Raw genomic sequence first — 20,159 nt, forward strand, 5'->3', positions numbered from 1 at the left:
GTAAAATCTTACATAATTTACATTCTATCTAATCTTATCTATACCTATATATGGTTTCGTGGTTTTTTTAGTTTTTTCTCTCCTAAATAAAAATAAAAAAACTTTATCAACTAATCTAATCTATATCTTAATAAATAAACTGAATACAAATTGGGTTAAATTTGAACACCAATTAAACTATATAAGCACGGCACCATATCATCTTAGGCAATGCGGAGCAAAAAGATGTTGTGGCCGGAACGATGATGGCATAGCACGCGAGACCATGGTGAGGTCGGGCAACGAAGGGGCAACCTGACAAGATGGCGATGTGAGCGAGACCGAGACGAGAATATGTGAGATGATGTGGGGTGAAATCGAGGAGAGAGGATACAGTGACACGAGTGAGGTTGCCAAGATGTCGTTGACACGTGCGGCTACCGGGGCTCCGTCTCATGGACTTACCAGGCTACCAGGACGCCATCGCATGGAGGTACTAGGGCATTGTCGCACCAGGACTCCGTGGCCACTAGGGTGCTGTCACCATCAATCCGTTAGGGCTCCATGTTCGCCTTAGGGTGCGAGTGGATGAGGCCACGTGGCTCTAAATCTGAGCTAGCAGATAAGAATGAGAACAAAGACAAAAAGAACGAAGAGAAAAAATAAAGTAAAAAAGAGGATATTATGTTTCTCCATTGATTAATTGTGTGCTTTTGGTCTCGACTTTAACAAAAAAGTTGCACAATGAAGTGTTTATACACTATGTAAATTCACTGGTATGTAGTAGCATAGATGCAATTGATTACTTAAGTACAAGAAATTATATTGATTTCAAAATTAATTATATATACCTTGTATCATAGCATTGAGTGCAATAAAAACAATAGCTTTGAAGATAAAACAACACATAGATGTCAAAATTTCCGATAACACTATACATTTTCACCCGTTGCAACGCACGGGTACTTTTGCTAGTAAATAACTAATTGCATAATTTATCTATAATTTACGAGACGAATCTTTTAAGCCTAGTTAATTCATAGTTAGACAATAATTGTTAAATACAAACGAAAGTACTACAATATTAAAATCTAAAAAGTTTTTGGATCTAAACAAGATCTTATTTTTGGGTTTAACGATGTTATGCTTTTAGTGATAGGTGATGTCTCATCAACAATGAAATATCTGTGGTGATACAGTCCTTTATAAATGCTCATAAGGATAGAACTTGATAGGTAACTCACCATCTTCTTTGGCTAGCGCTTACCCGGTGCCGTGGCATGTCTCTGCACACATGTGCATACATTAAGTATGGGGAAATTACCCGATACCTATTACCTGCACCTGAATTATCTGGATCTAGACTCGAATTACCCGAACCTGAGGTACCCGATCCTAAATTCGGATAGCGATTTTGATTACTCGAAATTAGTTGGGTAATTCGGGTAATATCCCCCGGTACCCGAACTATCCGAATTACCCAAATATTTGTCTATATCTTTATATTTATCATGTGTTGTTAGTTAAATATTAGAACTTATCAATTTATTAGAACATAATTCTCTTTATTTAAACAAGTGATAGTAATATATTATTTTCTACAAAATGCTTTTGAAATTCTATGCAAATTGCTGCTGAAATTATATATAAACTGCTATTGAAATTTTGTATAGTGTGTTGTTTTTTGAAAATTTAGGTAAATCGGGAATATCCGAACCCGAACGCGAACTATCGGGTACCCTAAATTGCGGGTAGTATTTTTTCGGGACTAATATCGGATAACAATTTTCATTACCCGAATTACTCGACCCGAAAAAATCAAGTAACCCGAATACCCAGGCTTACATATTTGTATTTGTTTGTACTATGGACATGCATATGAAATTTAATATTTTTATATAAACTTTTTTAGTTTAAGTTTGTTTTTCATCTTTTGCATGTGAATACATATTTATCTGCACTATAGACATACCAAATTTCAAAATTTTCTAAACTACCAAAATACATTTTTTGAATTGGTTTTCCACCTATGCACCACATACTTTGTCCCGTTGTTGATGGTATATAGAAAAATCAAAGATGCAAATATCTGGTTTATAGGGAAAATAAAGATGCAAATCAATGATATAATAATATTAGATAACCACCGATGCATATATATACATATATATACAATACACAATTTTTATTGTAAGAAATCCAGAAGAGGTCACACTCACACACACAAACGGTTGAACACGGAGCCATGCATGTGCGTGTGGTTATTTGGTAGCCACGGGGGCGCGGCAGAGCGGACACGTGGTGCTGACCCGGAGCCACGTCGCTATGCACTGCTCGTGGAAGGCGTGGCCGCACCCCGGCAGGAGCCGCCCGGCCTCCCGCTCCCCGAACTCCGTCAAACACACCGCGCACTCCGCAGTCTCCGCGCCGGGCCCGGCGGGCACGCCGACGTTCAGGACGAAGAACACCGGGAGCAGAGACGACGACGACGACAGCGGCATGGCGCGGCGGGGCGGAGGAGAGGCTGCTGCTGGCAGCGACGTCGTCGACGCACCAGCCGCTGTTGCCGGCCGCCGCCGCCGGGAGGACGGGGACGATGCTGATGCGGCTGCTGCCTCTGCCTGAGCGGCGTCCTTATTGTAGAGCCAGAGGAAGCGGCCGGTGAGGTAGAGCAGGAGCAGGACGAGTCCGGCGGCCGCGAGGCTCTGCAGGCCCATGTCGTTGAGGAGCGTGTACGCGTCCAGCACGTCGTCGTCGGCGGGGCTCACGCGGCCGGAGCAGGATGCAGCAGCTTCTTCAATTCGGTGCCGTCGTGCGTCCTCCGATCCATATAGCTCGAGTTGGGAGAAGATGGATATATAGACGACTCCAGGTCGTCCCTGCTCCTGCATGCAGACGAGACGGTGGATGGACAGATCATCAGAATCAGATAGAGAGAGGACTTTTAACATGCATGCGAGATGCTTTCGCACGTCTGGAGAGAACACATGCGGCCTGATGCTGCGACTGTGATGCCGGTGCAGAAATGCGACTCCATGTGTCCGTGTATAATAAGCACAAGGCTATCTCAGCCATCTATATATATCTGACTACTATATATCTCCCTAAATACACGTACTTCATATTGGTAGCCATTAAATATTAGTTTAATCTACAACGTTTTCGTAGTAAGCAAACTATATATGGCTGCAGCAAACACCTCCTCTTATGTATATATCCCGGGGAAAAAATATATATACAGCGGTGTCACACATGTGTTATTGATAACATGTTAGTGCGACACCTGCTCTCTGCTTGACCTTGACGGGACGACGTAGCCGCAGCCGTGTGATGTGGTCAGGACTGCAAAGGGATGCATGGATTTCTGTAATTCTTCTAGGGGTGGCTTAAAAAAAAACAAGCGAAGCTGAAAAATATTATCAGCCCGTGTGGAGCTTCATCACACTCTCTGACGCCCAACCCGGTACAGATGTATGGGCCGTCACGACGCCCGCCGGGTAATGAGTTGGCTGTCTTTTGTTGGGCCAGATCTGGACTGCGTTACCTTTCTTGGGCTGTCAAAGAAGCCCACCTAGTTTTTCTTCTCTACTATTTGGGCTTTTCGAATGTACAGCACAGTACGTACTTAGTCTGTCTGTGTCACACAAAAAAACCGGCAGAGCCTGCATGCAGGGTCTGGACTGATGTATGGTATGGACGTATGGTATCTATGTTACATTACATACACGTCCACACATGACATGTACACCAGTCACTGACGTACATGGCATGCACGTATGTCCGACATATATGATCCTGATCCGTGCCTCCCTCGTGTGGCGCGCCAATGCAATGCAAGCTGGCTCCGATCCCCCGGCCCGTGTTATATTTGTTGTACGTATTTGCTGTATTGCAAACGCCCAATCGCATGTGAATGTACGACGTTGCAGAGAATATATATACACACAAGGAGCCTGAATCCCCCTGCACCGGCTGCATGCTACCATCGCGTGACATCGACCGGCAACCCGTAGCGTACGTAGCTACTCCCGGCCGACGACCGAGAATCCTATGACCCCCTGGCCCCTGACCCTGCGTATGAGACATACAACCAAAATTATGTACAACATATATTAATTCAGAAATTACTTATATATGTAGTGTATATATGACGGTTTTGCAGAGAGCGAAGATTGCGCGCGTTACGTACGTACTTATATATTGCTTTTTGATTTTGAATCAAGGTAATTAATTGCATTGACATGGACGTATATCTCACATGCACGCAGATCACACCCGTAGTGATTATAATTTCATAAAGAGTTATATATATATCTCACAAGTTGGAGCTAATAATGGATCCACACTACTAACAATACTCAACTCGACTACACTAGTTGCGATCGATTGCGATGACGCGGATGCATATATGTGTCTATTGTCTTCATCAGATCTCACATGCACAGTCATCACATATATATGTGTACACGTTTCAATCATATATCAAAGAAATAAGACGAAACACAGTGTCTGTTATACATATATGTATGTAGGCCAAATGGGATCATCACTTGCTCACCTGCTTAATTTGTCAGTTGGCGCATATTATACTAGCCAGCATACATGCTAGCTTATAGCAGTCCGAGGTCACGAGATACAAAACTCCATGCAGGTAGGCGAACGTAGCCACAGTACGATTCTTAGTCGTCACTCCAGGCCCATTGCATGCATGCATGTACGCTCACCCCTTCTTCCTCCCCGGCCCCTCTGATCACTGGTTTTATGATGAGTTCGTTTCTGATCGACGACGCCACTCACCACCACGCAGTGATAGCTTATCTGTGTATTCTAAAACCGATAAGAAAAAGGACTAAAGTTTCAAACATAAATCTTTTTAATTATTAAACCTCTACCCATTGCCGCCTTCCGCAGGCTGGCGATCGTTCATTATCCTCTGTATAATTCGAATGCTGTAACCCCCGCCGGGTAACCGGTGGGCAACATTTGTTCTTTTAATTTGAGATGGTGGGGAAGCTCCCCCCGTTTTACTTCAAAAAAAAAACCTCCCAACCCTTTTGCAACAAAGACTAGAATTCAAAATAACCTGCTGCTTCGTGGGAGTTTTAACTTGAGCTTTATCAAACACCTCTTCGCGTGCGCCTTTAGCCACATTGCACTAACTCAAATAAGAATATGATGATTTTTTTTTATTAGTACCTAGTTATATACGTAGACACTCATATATACAGACGCACACTCGTCCCTATAAACACACGCACACATTCCCTACCCGTACAGTTTTTTTTTTTAAAAACCATGCATTGAGTCCGTCTCAAAGCATATATATATATGGGTCTAAGGTTAACTAAAACCAACATGTATAGTTCTCCAAATGAATCTAGCAAAATCACTATACAAGAAAAGGTATTGTATTATTTCATTTGTTGTATTTTAACTAAATTGTACTTTGTAAGACTACTAATCAAGCCAAGTATTGTGAAAGGAGAAGTGGGCTTCATGATATCCTCATCGACTCTGGCAATGACGAGGGCAATTCCATGGCGACTACATTCTTTGTGATCAAGTAGTGGTGGAGAAATTTGGGAGGCTTGGTGAATTGGCGGACTCAATTTGGTCAGGCCTTGTTTAGTTCGCAATTGTTTTTTTGGTTTTTGGCTAGTGTAGTGCTTTCGTTTGTATTTGGTAATTATTATCCAACTATAGACCAACTAGGCTCAAAGGATTTGTCTCGTAAATTACAGCCAAACTATATTATTAGTTATTTTTTTTATCTATATTTAATACTTCATACATGTATCTAAAGATTCAATGTGATGTAAAAAATTTTAGGAACTAAACAAGGCCTGAAACAAGGTCTTTCTTAGGGATTTTCTACGCTATGTACTTACGCTGAACCGATCTTGTGTTTTGGCGGGAGGCATAAGTATATCCATTTATCGTGGTGAGACCGTCTCTGATAGGAGATTCATTTGGGAACTCAAACCCAAAATGCCAAAATGGGTCTCCAACACAATATCTATAGCCTCCAATAGAGTATCGATACAGAAGATCCATTTTAAATATCAGGGGAGACATAACCTAAATTTGAGTATCCTCTCTTATCGAGACTCATTTGTAGAGACTGTTGTCTTTTAAGTCTTGTTGTTGGAGAAGACTAAAAATAGATATAGAATCTTTTACCTATAACGTTATCCAAAGAACAAATAAGTCTTGTATTTTAGGTGACGATTGTTGGAGATATTGTGACATGTATATAATGGCTTCATCAGAAGAACCGGAAAAATACTTTAAATCTAATCTAACTACTACTAATGTTCAGAATTTCTTTCGATAGGCACATAGAAAGTCATTTAACTATATATATAAAAATAGCGAATCATTTCAAAAAATTTCTGAAACTCCCAGCAACAACATATATGTCGTCTATTGTATGTGATTTTTTTTTACGATAGGTGAGACAATTTTTACGATAGGAGGAGAGAAAGGAGAATGAAGGGGCTAGTATTTTGTACTGTAGCTAGGTTGCTGCCTGCCGAACTTGGGCCTTGTTTAATTCACTCTGAAAACTAAAAAGTTTTTAAAATTCCTCGTCACATCGAATCTTACGGCAAATGCATGAAACATTAAATATAGATGAAAACAAAAACTAATTACGCAGTTTGTCTGTAAATCGCGAGATGAATCTTTTGATCCTAATTAGTCTATGATTGGACAATATTTGACACAAACAAATAAAAGTGCTACAGTAGCAAAATTCAAAAAAGTTTCGCATCTAAACAAGGCCTTGTTTAGTTTCCAAAAAAAAAATTTACAGTTTTTTTCCGTTACATCTAATCTTACGGCGCATCTATGGAGCATGAAATATAAATAAAAATAATAATCAATTGTATAGTTTGCCTGATCTTTTGAACCTTAAATCATGATTGGATAATATTTATTAAATACAAACGAAAGTGCTACAAGTTTCCATTTTATAATTTTTTTTGATCTAAGGCCTTGTTCAGTTCCCAAAATTTTAGGTTCTTGGGTACTGTAGCATTTTCGTTTTTATTTGATAAATATTATTCAATCATGGACTAACTAAGCTTAAATAATTCATCTTGCAATTACAGGAAAACTATATAACTAGTTTTTATTTTTATCTATATTTAATGCTCTATGAGATTCGATGTGACGGAGAATCTTAAAATCTTTTGGAAACTAAACGAGGCCTAAGAGCAACTCCAAGAGCCTGGTTAAAATTAATAGTCAAATTCTATTGTTTAGCCATTTTGTAAAATAGAAAAACTTCTTAAAAAAGAAGAGATCCACAACAGTCTTGCTATTTTACAAAATCATATAGCTTAGTGTCAGTAGTTGGCTATATATGGTCAGCGAAAATTAAGAAATAGCCAACTTTCTATTTTACAAAACTAGTTAACACATCTATTAGAGTCTATCTTTTATTATACAAATTTTAAAATAGCCACCACAACAAAAAAAAAAAAAATCAAGCTGTTGCTCTAAACAAGGCCTAGATGGATTCGATCGATCGCGCGCTGGCGATTCCGCGTCCGCGGTCACGGGAGGACGCGATCGAACGCGTTTTGGCCACGCGGCAGGCGCGGTATGGCTAGCTGGTGCATGCGCACGCCGGCCGCATGCATGCGTCGCGTGACAATAATGTGAGAGGACGAAGGACGACACGTGATCGATCGTCCATGGCTATGATCGGAGGTGTCATGTGCTTTTTAAAAAAAAAAATTACGAGGATTATTCGTGCCGTGTTGAGTGAGTGCGAATACACGTAGTCGTCAGTAGCTAGCTGTTGAATTTGTTCCCTTCGGATTTATTAATTTACTGTCCATATGCATGATGCATGATTATTCGATCTCGTTGTCGAGAATATTAACAAAACCTAGCTGCGTATGTAGTAATCGAGACGTCCCTCTCATGTCAAATGAAATATACAGACACATGATGATATATATAGTACATAGTACATAGTACGGTGTATATACAATATATATATATATATATGTAATAATAACCAGATAATGACCCTAACTAGCTAGCTTTGCACTGCTAGTAGCTAGCAAGAGGACGCACGCAAGATCACTCATATATACACGGCCGATACTTTCCGGAGACACGCATGGAAATCCGCGACCACATGCATATATATATATATGCATGCGCGGATCATATCGGACGACGTGCTATATGGCAACTCGCCGGTGTCACCACCTCGATCAGCTAGATCGATGCATGATCACCTCTATACATATACGTATAGTATATGCGTGTGTATATACGCCAAAGAGGCACAGACCCGTCCTTTAGACTGGATCGATGTCTACGATCGAGCACGGCCCCCCCACTTCACGAGGAGATTCTTCCCGTCGCTATATAGCTATACACACGCGTTGCGCGTATATACATATTCGTAATTAACTTCAACTAGTATATCAACCCGTACTCACACACCGACTAGTTGACTCTAAGTAGTAGTAGATGTTAATAATGTTTACCAATCACAGCTAATAAAATTTACTTATATTAAGTTACATGCTTTTTTATTGTTCAATTAAAAATAACATCTAGCATTTCTTAATATGCTTGGATTTACTTATCCAAGAATTATGTGTGTAGAAATATTGCTTTTTAATTTGTTAAAAGATAGTGTTCTTACAATTATACTATCAATATAAACATGTCAACCATTTCAATTAAAAAATATACATTTATTTAAAGTAACAATTTGTATAAATTATATGTCATGATATAAATACAAATTTCAAGAATTCTTTAGTATAATTAGTATATATTCCACTAAGAGCACATTTTTCTTTTCATGATGGTTGCATTATCCAATATAACCTATATATACTTTCCGTTCATGCATGCATGTGTACTTGTTTTGCAAGTGACGACACAACATGTATGTTTACTTTTATTTTTTAATATATCAAAATTAATAGCAATGAGTAATCTAGAAACAAACACACACACACAGAGAGATAGATTTGATATCACCTTTTTTTAAAAAAATTATAATGCCTCGTATTTTAGATGAAAATTGATTTGGTTGTATAGATTATCTATCATAATGGCAGGTACGGAAACATATCCTGTGCAACCCAGCTTTGTGTGCAACCTATGCAACCACCAATTAAGGCCACATGATCTAGATCCAACGTCTGAGGTTTTTTTCGCTTAAACTCTCCCATCTGAATACACACGGGTTAGATTTAAACCCATAGGTGGAGGGGTTTAATAAGTGAAAAAACCCTCAGACGATAGATCTAGATCCTGTGGCCTTAATTGATGGTTGCATAGGTTACACACGAAGCTGGGTTGTATATGATACGTTGCCGGCAGGTACATGATTGGATGCACAATTAAGGTTAGAAATTAGATTATGTTTACTAGCATATATATGAAGTATGCTATTTTTCATAATCGCAGAGGTATGTAATTACTTACAAAATAGAAAACTTCCAAGGGCTGCTATTAGTTAGAGTTTATAGGATTTATACTTTTTTAAAACCTCTCACGAGAATTAACGTGCGGTGGCTCCGTCCGTCGTCGGGACCTCTAAGATAAGATAAGATCATGCGTAGCTCCAATACACGCAGGTACACAATACAATGGGCCATCACACTATCTTTGTACGTACGTATGTTTGTACAGGTCCCCTGTCCAGGCCCCTGCTATGGCTATTTCATCAAGCTCGCTACCTCTGTGCTAGCTGTACGTCGTTGTAGGCTCATACAAACCTCTAGGTGTTTGTGGTGAGAACAAGACATGCAGCCCGTGCGCCGGTTTGATGAGAACGAAAGAGCTGAGGAACCCGTGTGCTGTGGCACTGCATGCACTTGCAGCAAAATGGCTGCGCAAGCTTACAATTACTAGCTCAACATGTATTCCAAGCTGTTCTTGGGGCCTCTAGCAAATAATGAATAATAATCCTCCGTTCCAGCTGTGCCACCTCTCCCCTTGCCACGGTGGCACGATTAATTTCATGAGCGAAGTGCAATGGCCATTTGAGTTTTTTCTCAATTAGTATCAACCAGCTGGTCTTATGTTCAATAGGAAAAAAAGTAGGTCCAAAGTTATGATTTCAGTCCTTCGCTAATAAAAGTGTAAGAGTTTTATTTTTTGAAAATTACACAGTACAACATGCCCACAACACGCACGCGCACTCACCCTATGAACATACGTACGCAAACCCTACCCCTATGAACACCTCCAAGCCGACAAATCTAGAGATCCACAAAGTCACCACTAGCGCCTCGTTGTCGACGGGGACGTCACCTACCAGTCTACCACTAAAAGCACAATGCTGATAAATCCTAAATCTAGAAAAAAAAATGAGCACTCGTACCAAGTTGAGGACTTAAATCCGGGTGGACAGATTACACCACAAGGAACCTAAACAAGTGATTTATGATTAGTTCGCTCCTTCCTTTGAGAGTTTATGGAGAGAATCTGGGAGAAGAACCCAATTGCACTTCATGTAAAGAAAAAAACTTGAGTCATACACTAGTCACCTACTCGTAGGTGAATAGGAGATGGCATACTCGTAGGTGGATAGGAGATGGTAATGTCCACATTAAATTACCCAGGTGTAGCAAGTCCATACAAACCTATATCGCAAGATAAATTCTAAACTTGCACTCAGTCTATCATCCGCCATGAGAAAGATAGTGCACTTATGCTAGGTATGCCAACATACTAACCAGATCTAGAGTGGCATTGCGGCAAGTAGATCTAGTGCGGCTTGGTGTGGGTGTGGTGGTGGCACAGGTGTCAAAGTAGGAATGCACAGCTTGGCACGTATTAGGATGACAACGTCTAGGCATCTCAATGCATGTGTTGGGGAGCGACATGACAACTCAAGTGTCATGGGAAGCATGGCCAACAGTTCATTGATGTTGTGAGCCCCTCTCTCGTGGTGTGTCAACCTCCTCTATACTCCGATGTCGTGAAGCGGAGATTGGTCTTCATCTCTCCTAAGGCAGGTCCGGCGACCTTGACCTTGTAGATATATAAGGGGCAATGAGCTTGGTCTTTACCTCTTCGTGCCGCTAGTGTAGTGATCCCTTGCAAACCCTAGAATTGGTCCATGAACCTCTACTTGTTAGCTTCAAATGAAAACCTGCATACACACCCATGGATACATAGTTGAACCCACAATCGAGCATCATTTCTTAGCCTATTTGCGTCATTAAGCATATGAGCGCTCATCTTAAACCTACATCTCCTCCTCACCCGCCCTACTCCCACCGCACCTTGCCTGCCACCAAGGCTAGCCCAAGGTGACCTCACCACCCACCCCTGCGTTCCTTCCCTAATCCCAATCGACCGATCTCTAGCGATTCCTTGTCCTGACCACCTGCTCGGTGGTGCTCCCTTCATCTCGCCACCAACGCTGGCTGGGCCCCTTCCCTTCTAAGCACACTGACCATGGAGCCTACCCCTAATGTGAAACCCTAACCCAAATAAATCCCATTGTCATTGCCGCCTCGTCCACCGCCCCCTATATAGGAGCATGGTATCAATATCCTGAGCGCTGCAACCTATACGAACAGTGTAGATATGCATAATAGTTTTGTGATAGCTCCATGTTTCATAACACCCCTCTCTCTCCCTCATGCCCTCCCATACCATTTTCCTCAAAAAAAAACAAAAAACAATATGGTCACGTGAGTGGCAACCTTGGCAGGCCACTATAAAGGGCATGTTAGCCTATATATATATCCTCCTTTGACGCAGGCCACACAGCCCTAGCTCTTGGACTCCGATCCGATACATACAACATACCCTGTGTTGAAGCGACAGAGCGAGAGATCGTCTTGAGAGGATCGGAGAGGTTCCCGGATTGGATGATGTCGTGGGAGCAGCGCAAGAAGGCAGCGGCCGCTCTACATGAGAAGCTGCAGATCCTGCGCTCCATCACTCACTCCCGCGCGGTAATTAGCTCTAGACACCTAGCCATGCATGTACTAGCTAGTGTTTGATTCTGCTCCCCTTTTTCATGTGTCTTCGTTTCTCCTGCAAATTTTGCTCCGATCCGATCCAATTGAGCATCGAACCAGCTAGTAGTAGTCCAGTACTACACAAACTCCTAGCTATCTAGCTGCATGTGCCCTGGCCATATGTTCTTTTAGTTACTAGTACTAGTATGTTTGAGACTTTGAGGCTTTGAGCTAGAAGTATATATGTAGCAGCCAGCTTGAAGCTTACTTTGGTCTCAAATAATGTTTGCTAGAGATAGAGTACATACAGCAAGGATCAGTACCCAAGCATACTGTAGTAACTGAAAGAGCAAGCAGAGGGCGACACGTAAGACGATGGTGTAAAGTACATGATTAGATGTCGTCCTAAAACGAAGCAGTAAACAATCTTTAGGCTCAGCTCCGGCCCTTGAACAGGTGGCATGCAGGATGTGACTGGTGGACCTGCACTTGCATTGCATGCACCAGCAAACAACCTGGGATTAAATTGTTTTTGCTGGTCACACACTGTGTGCTGCACAGCTGAGCGACGCCTCCATAATCATGGACGCGTCGGAGTACATCAAGGAGCTGAAGCAGAAGGTCGTCAGGCTCAAGCAGGAGATGGCGTGCGAAGAAGCAGAAGCAGCAGGCGCTCTGCTCAAGCACAGCTCCTCCCCCTCCCCGGTGGTATAGTCATAATAACACACTTGACAGATGATGATGCATCATATCGAATTATCGATGGATCCAATCTAACACAAGTGTATGTACATCGATCAGGTCACTGTGGAAACCCTAGCAGGGGCAGGGAAGCACGGGTTCCTCATCAACGTGTTGTCTGACAAGAGCTGCCCCGGGCTGCTTGTTTCTATCCTGGAGGCGTTTGATGAGCTGGGCCTCAGCGTACTCCAAGCCACGGCGTCTTGTGCGGATACATTCCGCCTCGAGGCTGTTGGGGGAGAGGTAACTAATTAATAATAGCACACCACGGCTCACAATCATGCATGCATGCCTGCCGGTGCTCCGACGATCATCATGCATGTTCAGTTTGATGATGCGTATATATACCCACTGATACGACTGAACTATATGTAATAATGTGATCTTATGCAGAACCAGGTGGATAATGTGGATGAGCATGTCGTGAAGCAAGCCGTGCTCCAGGCCATGAGGACCTGCTCATCACAAGGCTGTCGCCAACAACAAGAGTAGCGCTACTAGCTAGCGTGTGCCAACATCTCTCTTGGTGTTCTGTTACCTTCTGTCCATGATGATCTGAAGAAACAAATCTTCAGAGAATCTGTAGCGTATAATTAATCTCCCATGTACTATTAATTAATTGGCACTATATGCACTACTGCATGTACCGTGTAGGGTAACATGCCATGATGTATGATGTTTTCTAGATACGTAACTTTTTGATATGCACTTAGATTATATGCTATGTTTATAATGAAAACAAGGGTGCATTTTTTTCCTACTCCCGGAGCCGCTACTCTCATCTTTAATAAACCACATATCATACATATGTGTGCATACACATTTATCAATTTGGGTATGTTTATGTACTTATCTTACAATATCCTAACTTACTACATGAAACTTTTCTATGAACCTAATGTTTTAATATATTATTATAGTACTATTACAATATTATATAAAATAAGTATAATCATATACTCTCTATATATACTTGCATATTTAACATACATACTACACTAGATGGTCTCGTATAATCATATACTCTGACTAAATACACTTCGTTGGGCCTTATACACTCTAAATATAGAGATATACACATGGAAGTAACAACTCGCTAGGAGAGGAAATAGTTTCCCATAAAAACAATTTAGAAAAGTTAAAATGTCTTGCAATTTAAAATGGGAGAGTACTAAACTACTCACACGACGATTGTGACAGGTGTAGATAGAAAAGAACACTGTGCATGCAATCATGGGAGCGCATCCGTATGTACATTCTCTTGCTTTTCTATATATACACCACTGTACTGTAAACTTACCAAGCCGAGTGTCTCTCTCTCTCTCTCTATATATATAGACACACACACACAACAAGCAGACACACGCTATTAGTAGTACTGTTCCCTGATAGATCCCTGCCAACAGACTGGTAATAATAAGCTAACGGCAAACTCCTGATGATCGAGATGTGCATGCATGATTGAGTAGTGTTCCCTGATTGTTTGAGGACCATGCAAGATCTGGTACTAGCAGTAGCTTATCCCAGAACCCAGCACGCACACTACAGGAGACAGCTGCTTTGCCGAGTGCCTGCGGCACTCGGCAAAGGCACTATTGCTCTCGGCAAAGGCTTTGCCGAGTGCCGCATTCGGCAAAAGCCCCTCGGCAAATTTTGGGTCGGCAAAGGTTTCTTTGCCGAGTGTCTTTTATCGGGCACTCGGGAAAGGCTTTGCCGAGTGTCTTCCAGGAGGCACTCGGCAAAGAAAAGTTACCGTTACGATGGGTTATAAACTAACGGTAGCTTTGCCGAGTGTCTCCAAGAAGGCACTCGGCAAAGAATTTTTTTAAAAAAATCCCGGATTTCTTTGCCGAGTGCCCAGACAGGAGACACTCGGCAAAGAAATTAATTTTTTTATTTAAAAAAAATCTTTGCCGAGTGCCCAGACAGGAGGACACTCGGCAAAGAAATTATTTTTTTTATTTTAAAAATTCTTTGCCAAGTGCCCAGACAGGAGGCACTCGGCAAAGAAATTCGGGATTTTTTTAAAAAATTCTTTGCCGAGTGTCTCCAGGCAGGACACTCGGCAAAGAAATTATTTTTTTTATTTTAAAAATTCTTTGCCGAGTGCCCAGACAGGAGGCACTCGGCAAAGAAATTCGGGATTTTTTTAAAAAATTCTTTGCCGAGTGTTCTGCTGGGGGACACTCGGCAAAGCTGGGAATCCTACTTGGTCAAATGGTCACTTTGCCGAGTGTAATTTTCCCGGCACTCGGCAAAGTGACCAGAACCGACCTATTTATTTAATTTTCACATTTAATCGTGATAAACAAAATATATCACATATATTTCACATTCTTCAAAGATATCTCATATTTGTCACATAAATCTCACATCCATCACATAAATATCATGCACATCACATAAATGTCACATTTAAACAAATCCATAAGTACAAATCCACAAGTTCATTACAAGTCCATCTAAATAAATCCATAAGTCCATCACAAGTCCAAATAAGTAACACAAGTGCATCGTAAGAGAACTGCAACTGTGTTGTACCATGACACTGCGACTGTGGTGTACCAACCGAACAAACACATGCAAAGAGAACTACCCGGCTCCCCAAGGTCCCCACTGCGACTGTGGTGTACCATGACCTGGAACATTCGAACCGGCGGATGGAGGCTGCACAAAAGAGATATAGTATTATGGTTCGATCCTAAATCCATTTGGCTACCTATAATATTATGGTTTAATCCTAAGCAATTAGCAACAAACTTAGACACTCATACTCATACTTACAGGAGTACAGCGTGCGGAAGGTGGAGGTGGAGGTGGAGGAACAGCGAATAGCGAAGGTGGCGCAGCTAAACCCGTATGTTGCCCAAGAGATTGCATGTACTGTAGAATCTCCGCCATCTGCTGATGTTGTCGATGCTGCTCCTCCACACGCTGGACCTCCATAGCCTCTATCCTCTGTCGATCGGCCTCCCGCTGGGCCTCTAAAGCCTGGACCTGGGCCTACAACATTACCATAATATTTGAATAATGAGAAGCGAAGATATGTAAATATCAAGAAACAACTAATAAAATAGAAATCACCTGGAGTGAAAGAATCCGCTGCTGTGGAGTCTCTGGCCGTGGGCGTATGGGAATGCTTGTATCCGTGCTCCGTGCTCGGAGCTGGGAGAGAGAGGGAGTAGAGGTCGCATCGATGACGCCATCGCCAAGATAGTACCGCCCATGCTTCTTTCCTCCTCCAATCCTCATGACAACCTCTGCATCTAAGTCCTGGGAGCTCGGGTTGTAGTCATTTCCATGGATAGACCTTGCTGCTGATGTGTACTCACTGATGCGGTCGTAGGCGGTCGGGTTTGTATACGCCTCAGGTGGGTCGTCCGGGTTGTAGGAGACATCGGACGTCGCCTTGCCCTTGTGAGCCATAGCATATGCCATGAACGTAGTGCACTCCTGGCCCGCATGTGCCGCTGACTGCAAGGATCAACAAATTAGTAGAATTCAAGAAAAATTGAGCGTTAAAATAGAGAAATGATTTTGCGTACCCATGCTTGTCCGTATGCGGCGAGGCTGCGGCTGCCTTGATGGTGTGTTACTCCTGGCATAAGCAATCGCCGCTCCCGAGCAGCGTTGTGCGCTTCAGCCCACTCAGGGCCGCACCACCTGTCCACCATCATCTCCCAACACTCGGGATATGCGGCGCACCACCAGGGACACATCTGCAGATCATCAAGTATTTGACATATGAGAGAAACAAATTAATACTAACAAATTGAAAAGTTCTTTATGTACCTCTATGTACTGCTCTCGGGTCAACGTCATGCTTCTTGCTTGTGGCTTCTTCACATCCTCACCAAGTTTCGACCTGTGATAAGTGACGATGGCCTGGACGCGTGCCTCATAATGAATGTCCACAACAAGCTTCTTGCATGCTTTGGTAAGCACTGCCTCCGCCCGAACCTCAAATCCCTCCTCGCATTTGGGGCTGGCGTCGGGTGCGTTGGGGCTGGGTTGGATGTATTTGCGTCCTTTTGCTGTTGAGTGGCGTATTTGACTGTCCCTTTGCCGAGGGCCGCCAGATCTGGCTCTCGGCAGAGGTTTTAAAAAAAATTATTTTCTGTTTTTTTTTGGAAAATTCGTATTTTCTGTTTTTTTTTAAAAAAAATATCCTTTGCCGAGCGTCAGAAACTACAGCACTTGACAAAGTTAATCTGTGCCGAGTGCCAAACTTCTGGCACTCGGCAAAGAGTTTTTTTTTGTTTTTTGTCTTAAAACTTTTTATACTTACTTTGCACTATATTTTGAAGCCTAAGTTAAAATTTGACACAATTCTCGATATATTTCATATATATATTTAATTTATCTCGATTAAATGTATTTCTTCTAAAAATATAATATTAAACTACAGGTGCATCCAATCATAGAATACGATGATTGTAAAAATGATATTCACAATACTTATTATAGTTTGAGACTATTTCTTAAAGCACGTCCAAAATTTCAAACGTCTTATACATAAAATATGACGATAAAGTTGCGAGAGAAATGATTTTAATTATATAAATTACAAATAACCTCCGAAAATCTTAAAACCTGGCGACACGTCTTAACATCACATGAGGACATTATGATAAAAATTTGAGAACATTTCGCGGAAGTTGTCATGTACGACAGTTATAAACCAACGTCTCTCATCTCATTTCACATGTGATCACATGTGAGAGGTGTGGGTTTATAACTAACGTACGTGATAACTTTTGTGAAACGTTCCCTAATTTTTATCATAGCATCTACATGTGATGTAAAGACATATCGTCAAGTTTTAAGATTTTTGGACTTCATTTGCAATTTACAAAATTAAAATGCATTTCTCCCGCAACTTTGTCGCCATATTTCGTGTATAAGACGTTCGAAATTCCGGGTGTGCTCTTGGAAATGGTCTCAAACTATAGTAAGTATTGTGAATATCATTTTTCTAACCAACTAATTCTATGATTGGATGCACCTGTAGTTCAATATTGTATTTTCGGAAGAAATACGTTTAAGCGAAATAAATTAAATATATATATGAAATATATCGAGAATTGTGCCAAATTTTAACTTAGGCTTCAAAATAAAGTGTAAAGTTAGTAGAAAAAATTTGGAGACAAAAAACCAAAAAAAAAAATCTTTGCCGAGTGCCAAAATCCTGGCACTCGGCAAAGACCATCTGTGCCGAGTGTCCCACTTCTGGCGCTCGGCAAAGGCTAACGGTGTGCACGACCGTCAGCCTTTACCGAGTGTCATGCTTTGCCGAGAGTCCGACACTCGGCAAAGACCATCTGTGCCGAGTGCCGTGCTGTGCCGAGTGTTTGGCACTCGGCAAAGAGCGAGCTCTTTGCCGAGAGCCGTGCTTTGCCGAGTGCGGCACTCGGCAAAGAAGCTCTTTGCCGAGTGCGGCACTCGGCAAAGAAGCTCTTTGCCGAGTGTCCGACTTTTGGCTCTCGGCAAAGCATTTAACACTCGGCAAAGCTCGGCTTTCCTTGTAGTGGCAGTAATATAAGTCGTAACCGCGATACTGTATGTGCATCAGATAAGTAAGTAACCTGCTGGTGCCGCTTTAGCTAGGTATCAGTACGCGCGCTTGTGATGAGAGCCAGAGCCAGGAGCCCTGGACGAGACGAGACGTCGTCGGCAGGAATCCAATGCGAGGAATACGCCGGGCGGCCTGAGATCGATCAGAGTTGGTTGGCAACAAGCTAGCGAGCTGGGAGTTGGAAAGGCCTGGGAGGATGGATAGCTCCAACATCCGGGGAATGCGGCCAATGAGATGACAGGGAAGCGATCCAAAAGGCGGGACAACTGCTCACTCACGTTCCTCTGGCGCCATGCATATGGATCTATTGGCACGGAACGATCGAGCCAACGATGATCGAGAACGAAGCCACCCCCCTCTGCCATGCCATGCCATGCCATGCCATGCCATGCCATGCCAGCCTGCTTGCTGCACTGCTCTCGACGTCGACGTCGATGGAGCCACACGCACTACTGTGCTGCTGTATGTATGCCGCGCGCGCATGCGTAGTTTCTTCAGGGAGCAGAGTAGTAGGGGGCGACGACGGGTATGCATGCACGGCACGGCACGGCATGACGCTGCTAGCTAGCTAGCTACTATGCGCTCGTGACCAGGCCACAGCCAGCCAGATCCTGCTGCCTGCGCGATGCGAATGAGACAGGCAGCTGGGCAGGGCATGCTGGCGGGGATCGTGCAGCAGATGAAACAACGCTAGCTGCGGTGTATGTATCCCGAGGGATCGATGGAGCCGATCGAGAGCCTGCCGGAGAGGGACGCCGGCGGCCGGCCGACCGCAGGGAATATGTCCATGTGGATGGCGCGCGGACGGGCCAGCTAATAGAGCTATATCATGCATATCCCTTTGCTTGCCATATTGTACGTATTGGCTGCATCTGCTCATCTGCTAGTGGTCACTCATCACTGCTCTGTATGTAGCTAGCTAGCTAGCCTATAGCCTAGCGCCATGCATGTATAGACATGTGTGTATATGTATGCACGCGATCCTTGAGATCACGAGAGGACGGACGGAGAGGTCGTACGTAGCAGTAGCAGTACGATCTCTTGTTGGTACGGTGCAGACTGCAGAGGTACTGATGATCGCCGCAGCGGCATGCATCGATCAGACAGAGGAAAGGACAAGCGATCCATCGATCGATCTGGCCGAGTTGAGATCGACGAGTAGGTCCAGGTTTTGGTTGTAAGCTATATAGCCTGATAGTACGTGCTGCCCATGTATGCATGCATGAAGCAAGCAAGCAGTAGTACGTGGTGCTGGTCCATCCACGGAGTTCTGCTCTGCATGCATGCGCTAGCAGCAGCCACTACGTACTGCTGGATTCCATTCCATTGCATTTGCATGCGGCTCTAATGGCCGGATATATAGGGAGATGAGATCCTAGTCGACGAACGAACAAGCCCTGGCCTGCAGACAGCAATTCCATCCTCGATGCGCTGCCATGTGCATGTGCTCTTGCCTTGCCTACTCCTCCCTCCGGTCGGCACTCCCCCTACTCGGTCCTAGGTGCATGCATGAGACTATATATGACACTGACAGCCATTGGATCGGACGGTCGACGACGACGTATGAGGTGCGAAGAGGACTAGCATGGCATGTCGCCCCGGTATTGTACGTGTTCAGGGAGAAGGAGGCAGCGGACAACGCGCGCTGGGCCATACTTGAGGGCCTTCTTTCGGAGAGGCTTTTGTTTCCTACTGTACGTGTTATAGGCTCTTCTAGATGGGCTGCTTTTAAACCAGAGTCGCTTTCCTTTCATTTATGTATTGGAATTCGAATTGGACCTAAAATAAAAGCCCAGAACAATGGGCCGCCTGCAAAGCCACGCCGACGCGCTCGACTTCGGCCACCACTATACCAAAGAAACATTTTTGGAGGGCCACCAGCTCGTTATAGACATGTGCGATAA

The 20,159-nt window shown here is 43.1% G+C and overlaps 2 protein-coding genes across 2 annotated transcripts; one reads left to right on the forward strand and one right to left on the reverse strand.

Moving 5' to 3' along the window:
• On the reverse strand, positions 2,241-2,930 carry LOC8074442 (probable E3 ubiquitin-protein ligase ATL45). The gene has a single exon (XM_002463339.2). It carries the CDS (start codon positions 2,928-2,930, stop codon positions 2,241-2,243), a length of 690 nt encoding a protein of 229 aa, XP_002463384.2.
• LOC8074443 lies at positions 11,703-13,440 on the forward strand. The gene is made up of 4 exons (XM_002461159.2): positions 11,703-11,933; positions 12,501-12,647; positions 12,741-12,923; positions 13,074-13,440. Exons 1-4 carry the CDS (start codon positions 11,847-11,849, stop codon positions 13,170-13,172), a joined length of 516 nt encoding a protein of 171 aa, XP_002461204.2. The 5' UTR covers positions 11,703-11,846; the 3' UTR covers positions 13,173-13,440.

This window comes from Sorghum bicolor, chromosome 2 (genome assembly GCF_000003195.3).
Source record: "Sorghum bicolor cultivar BTx623 chromosome 2, Sorghum_bicolor_NCBIv3, whole genome shotgun sequence".
NCBI lineage: Eukaryota > Viridiplantae > Streptophyta > Magnoliopsida > Poales > Poaceae > Sorghum > Sorghum bicolor.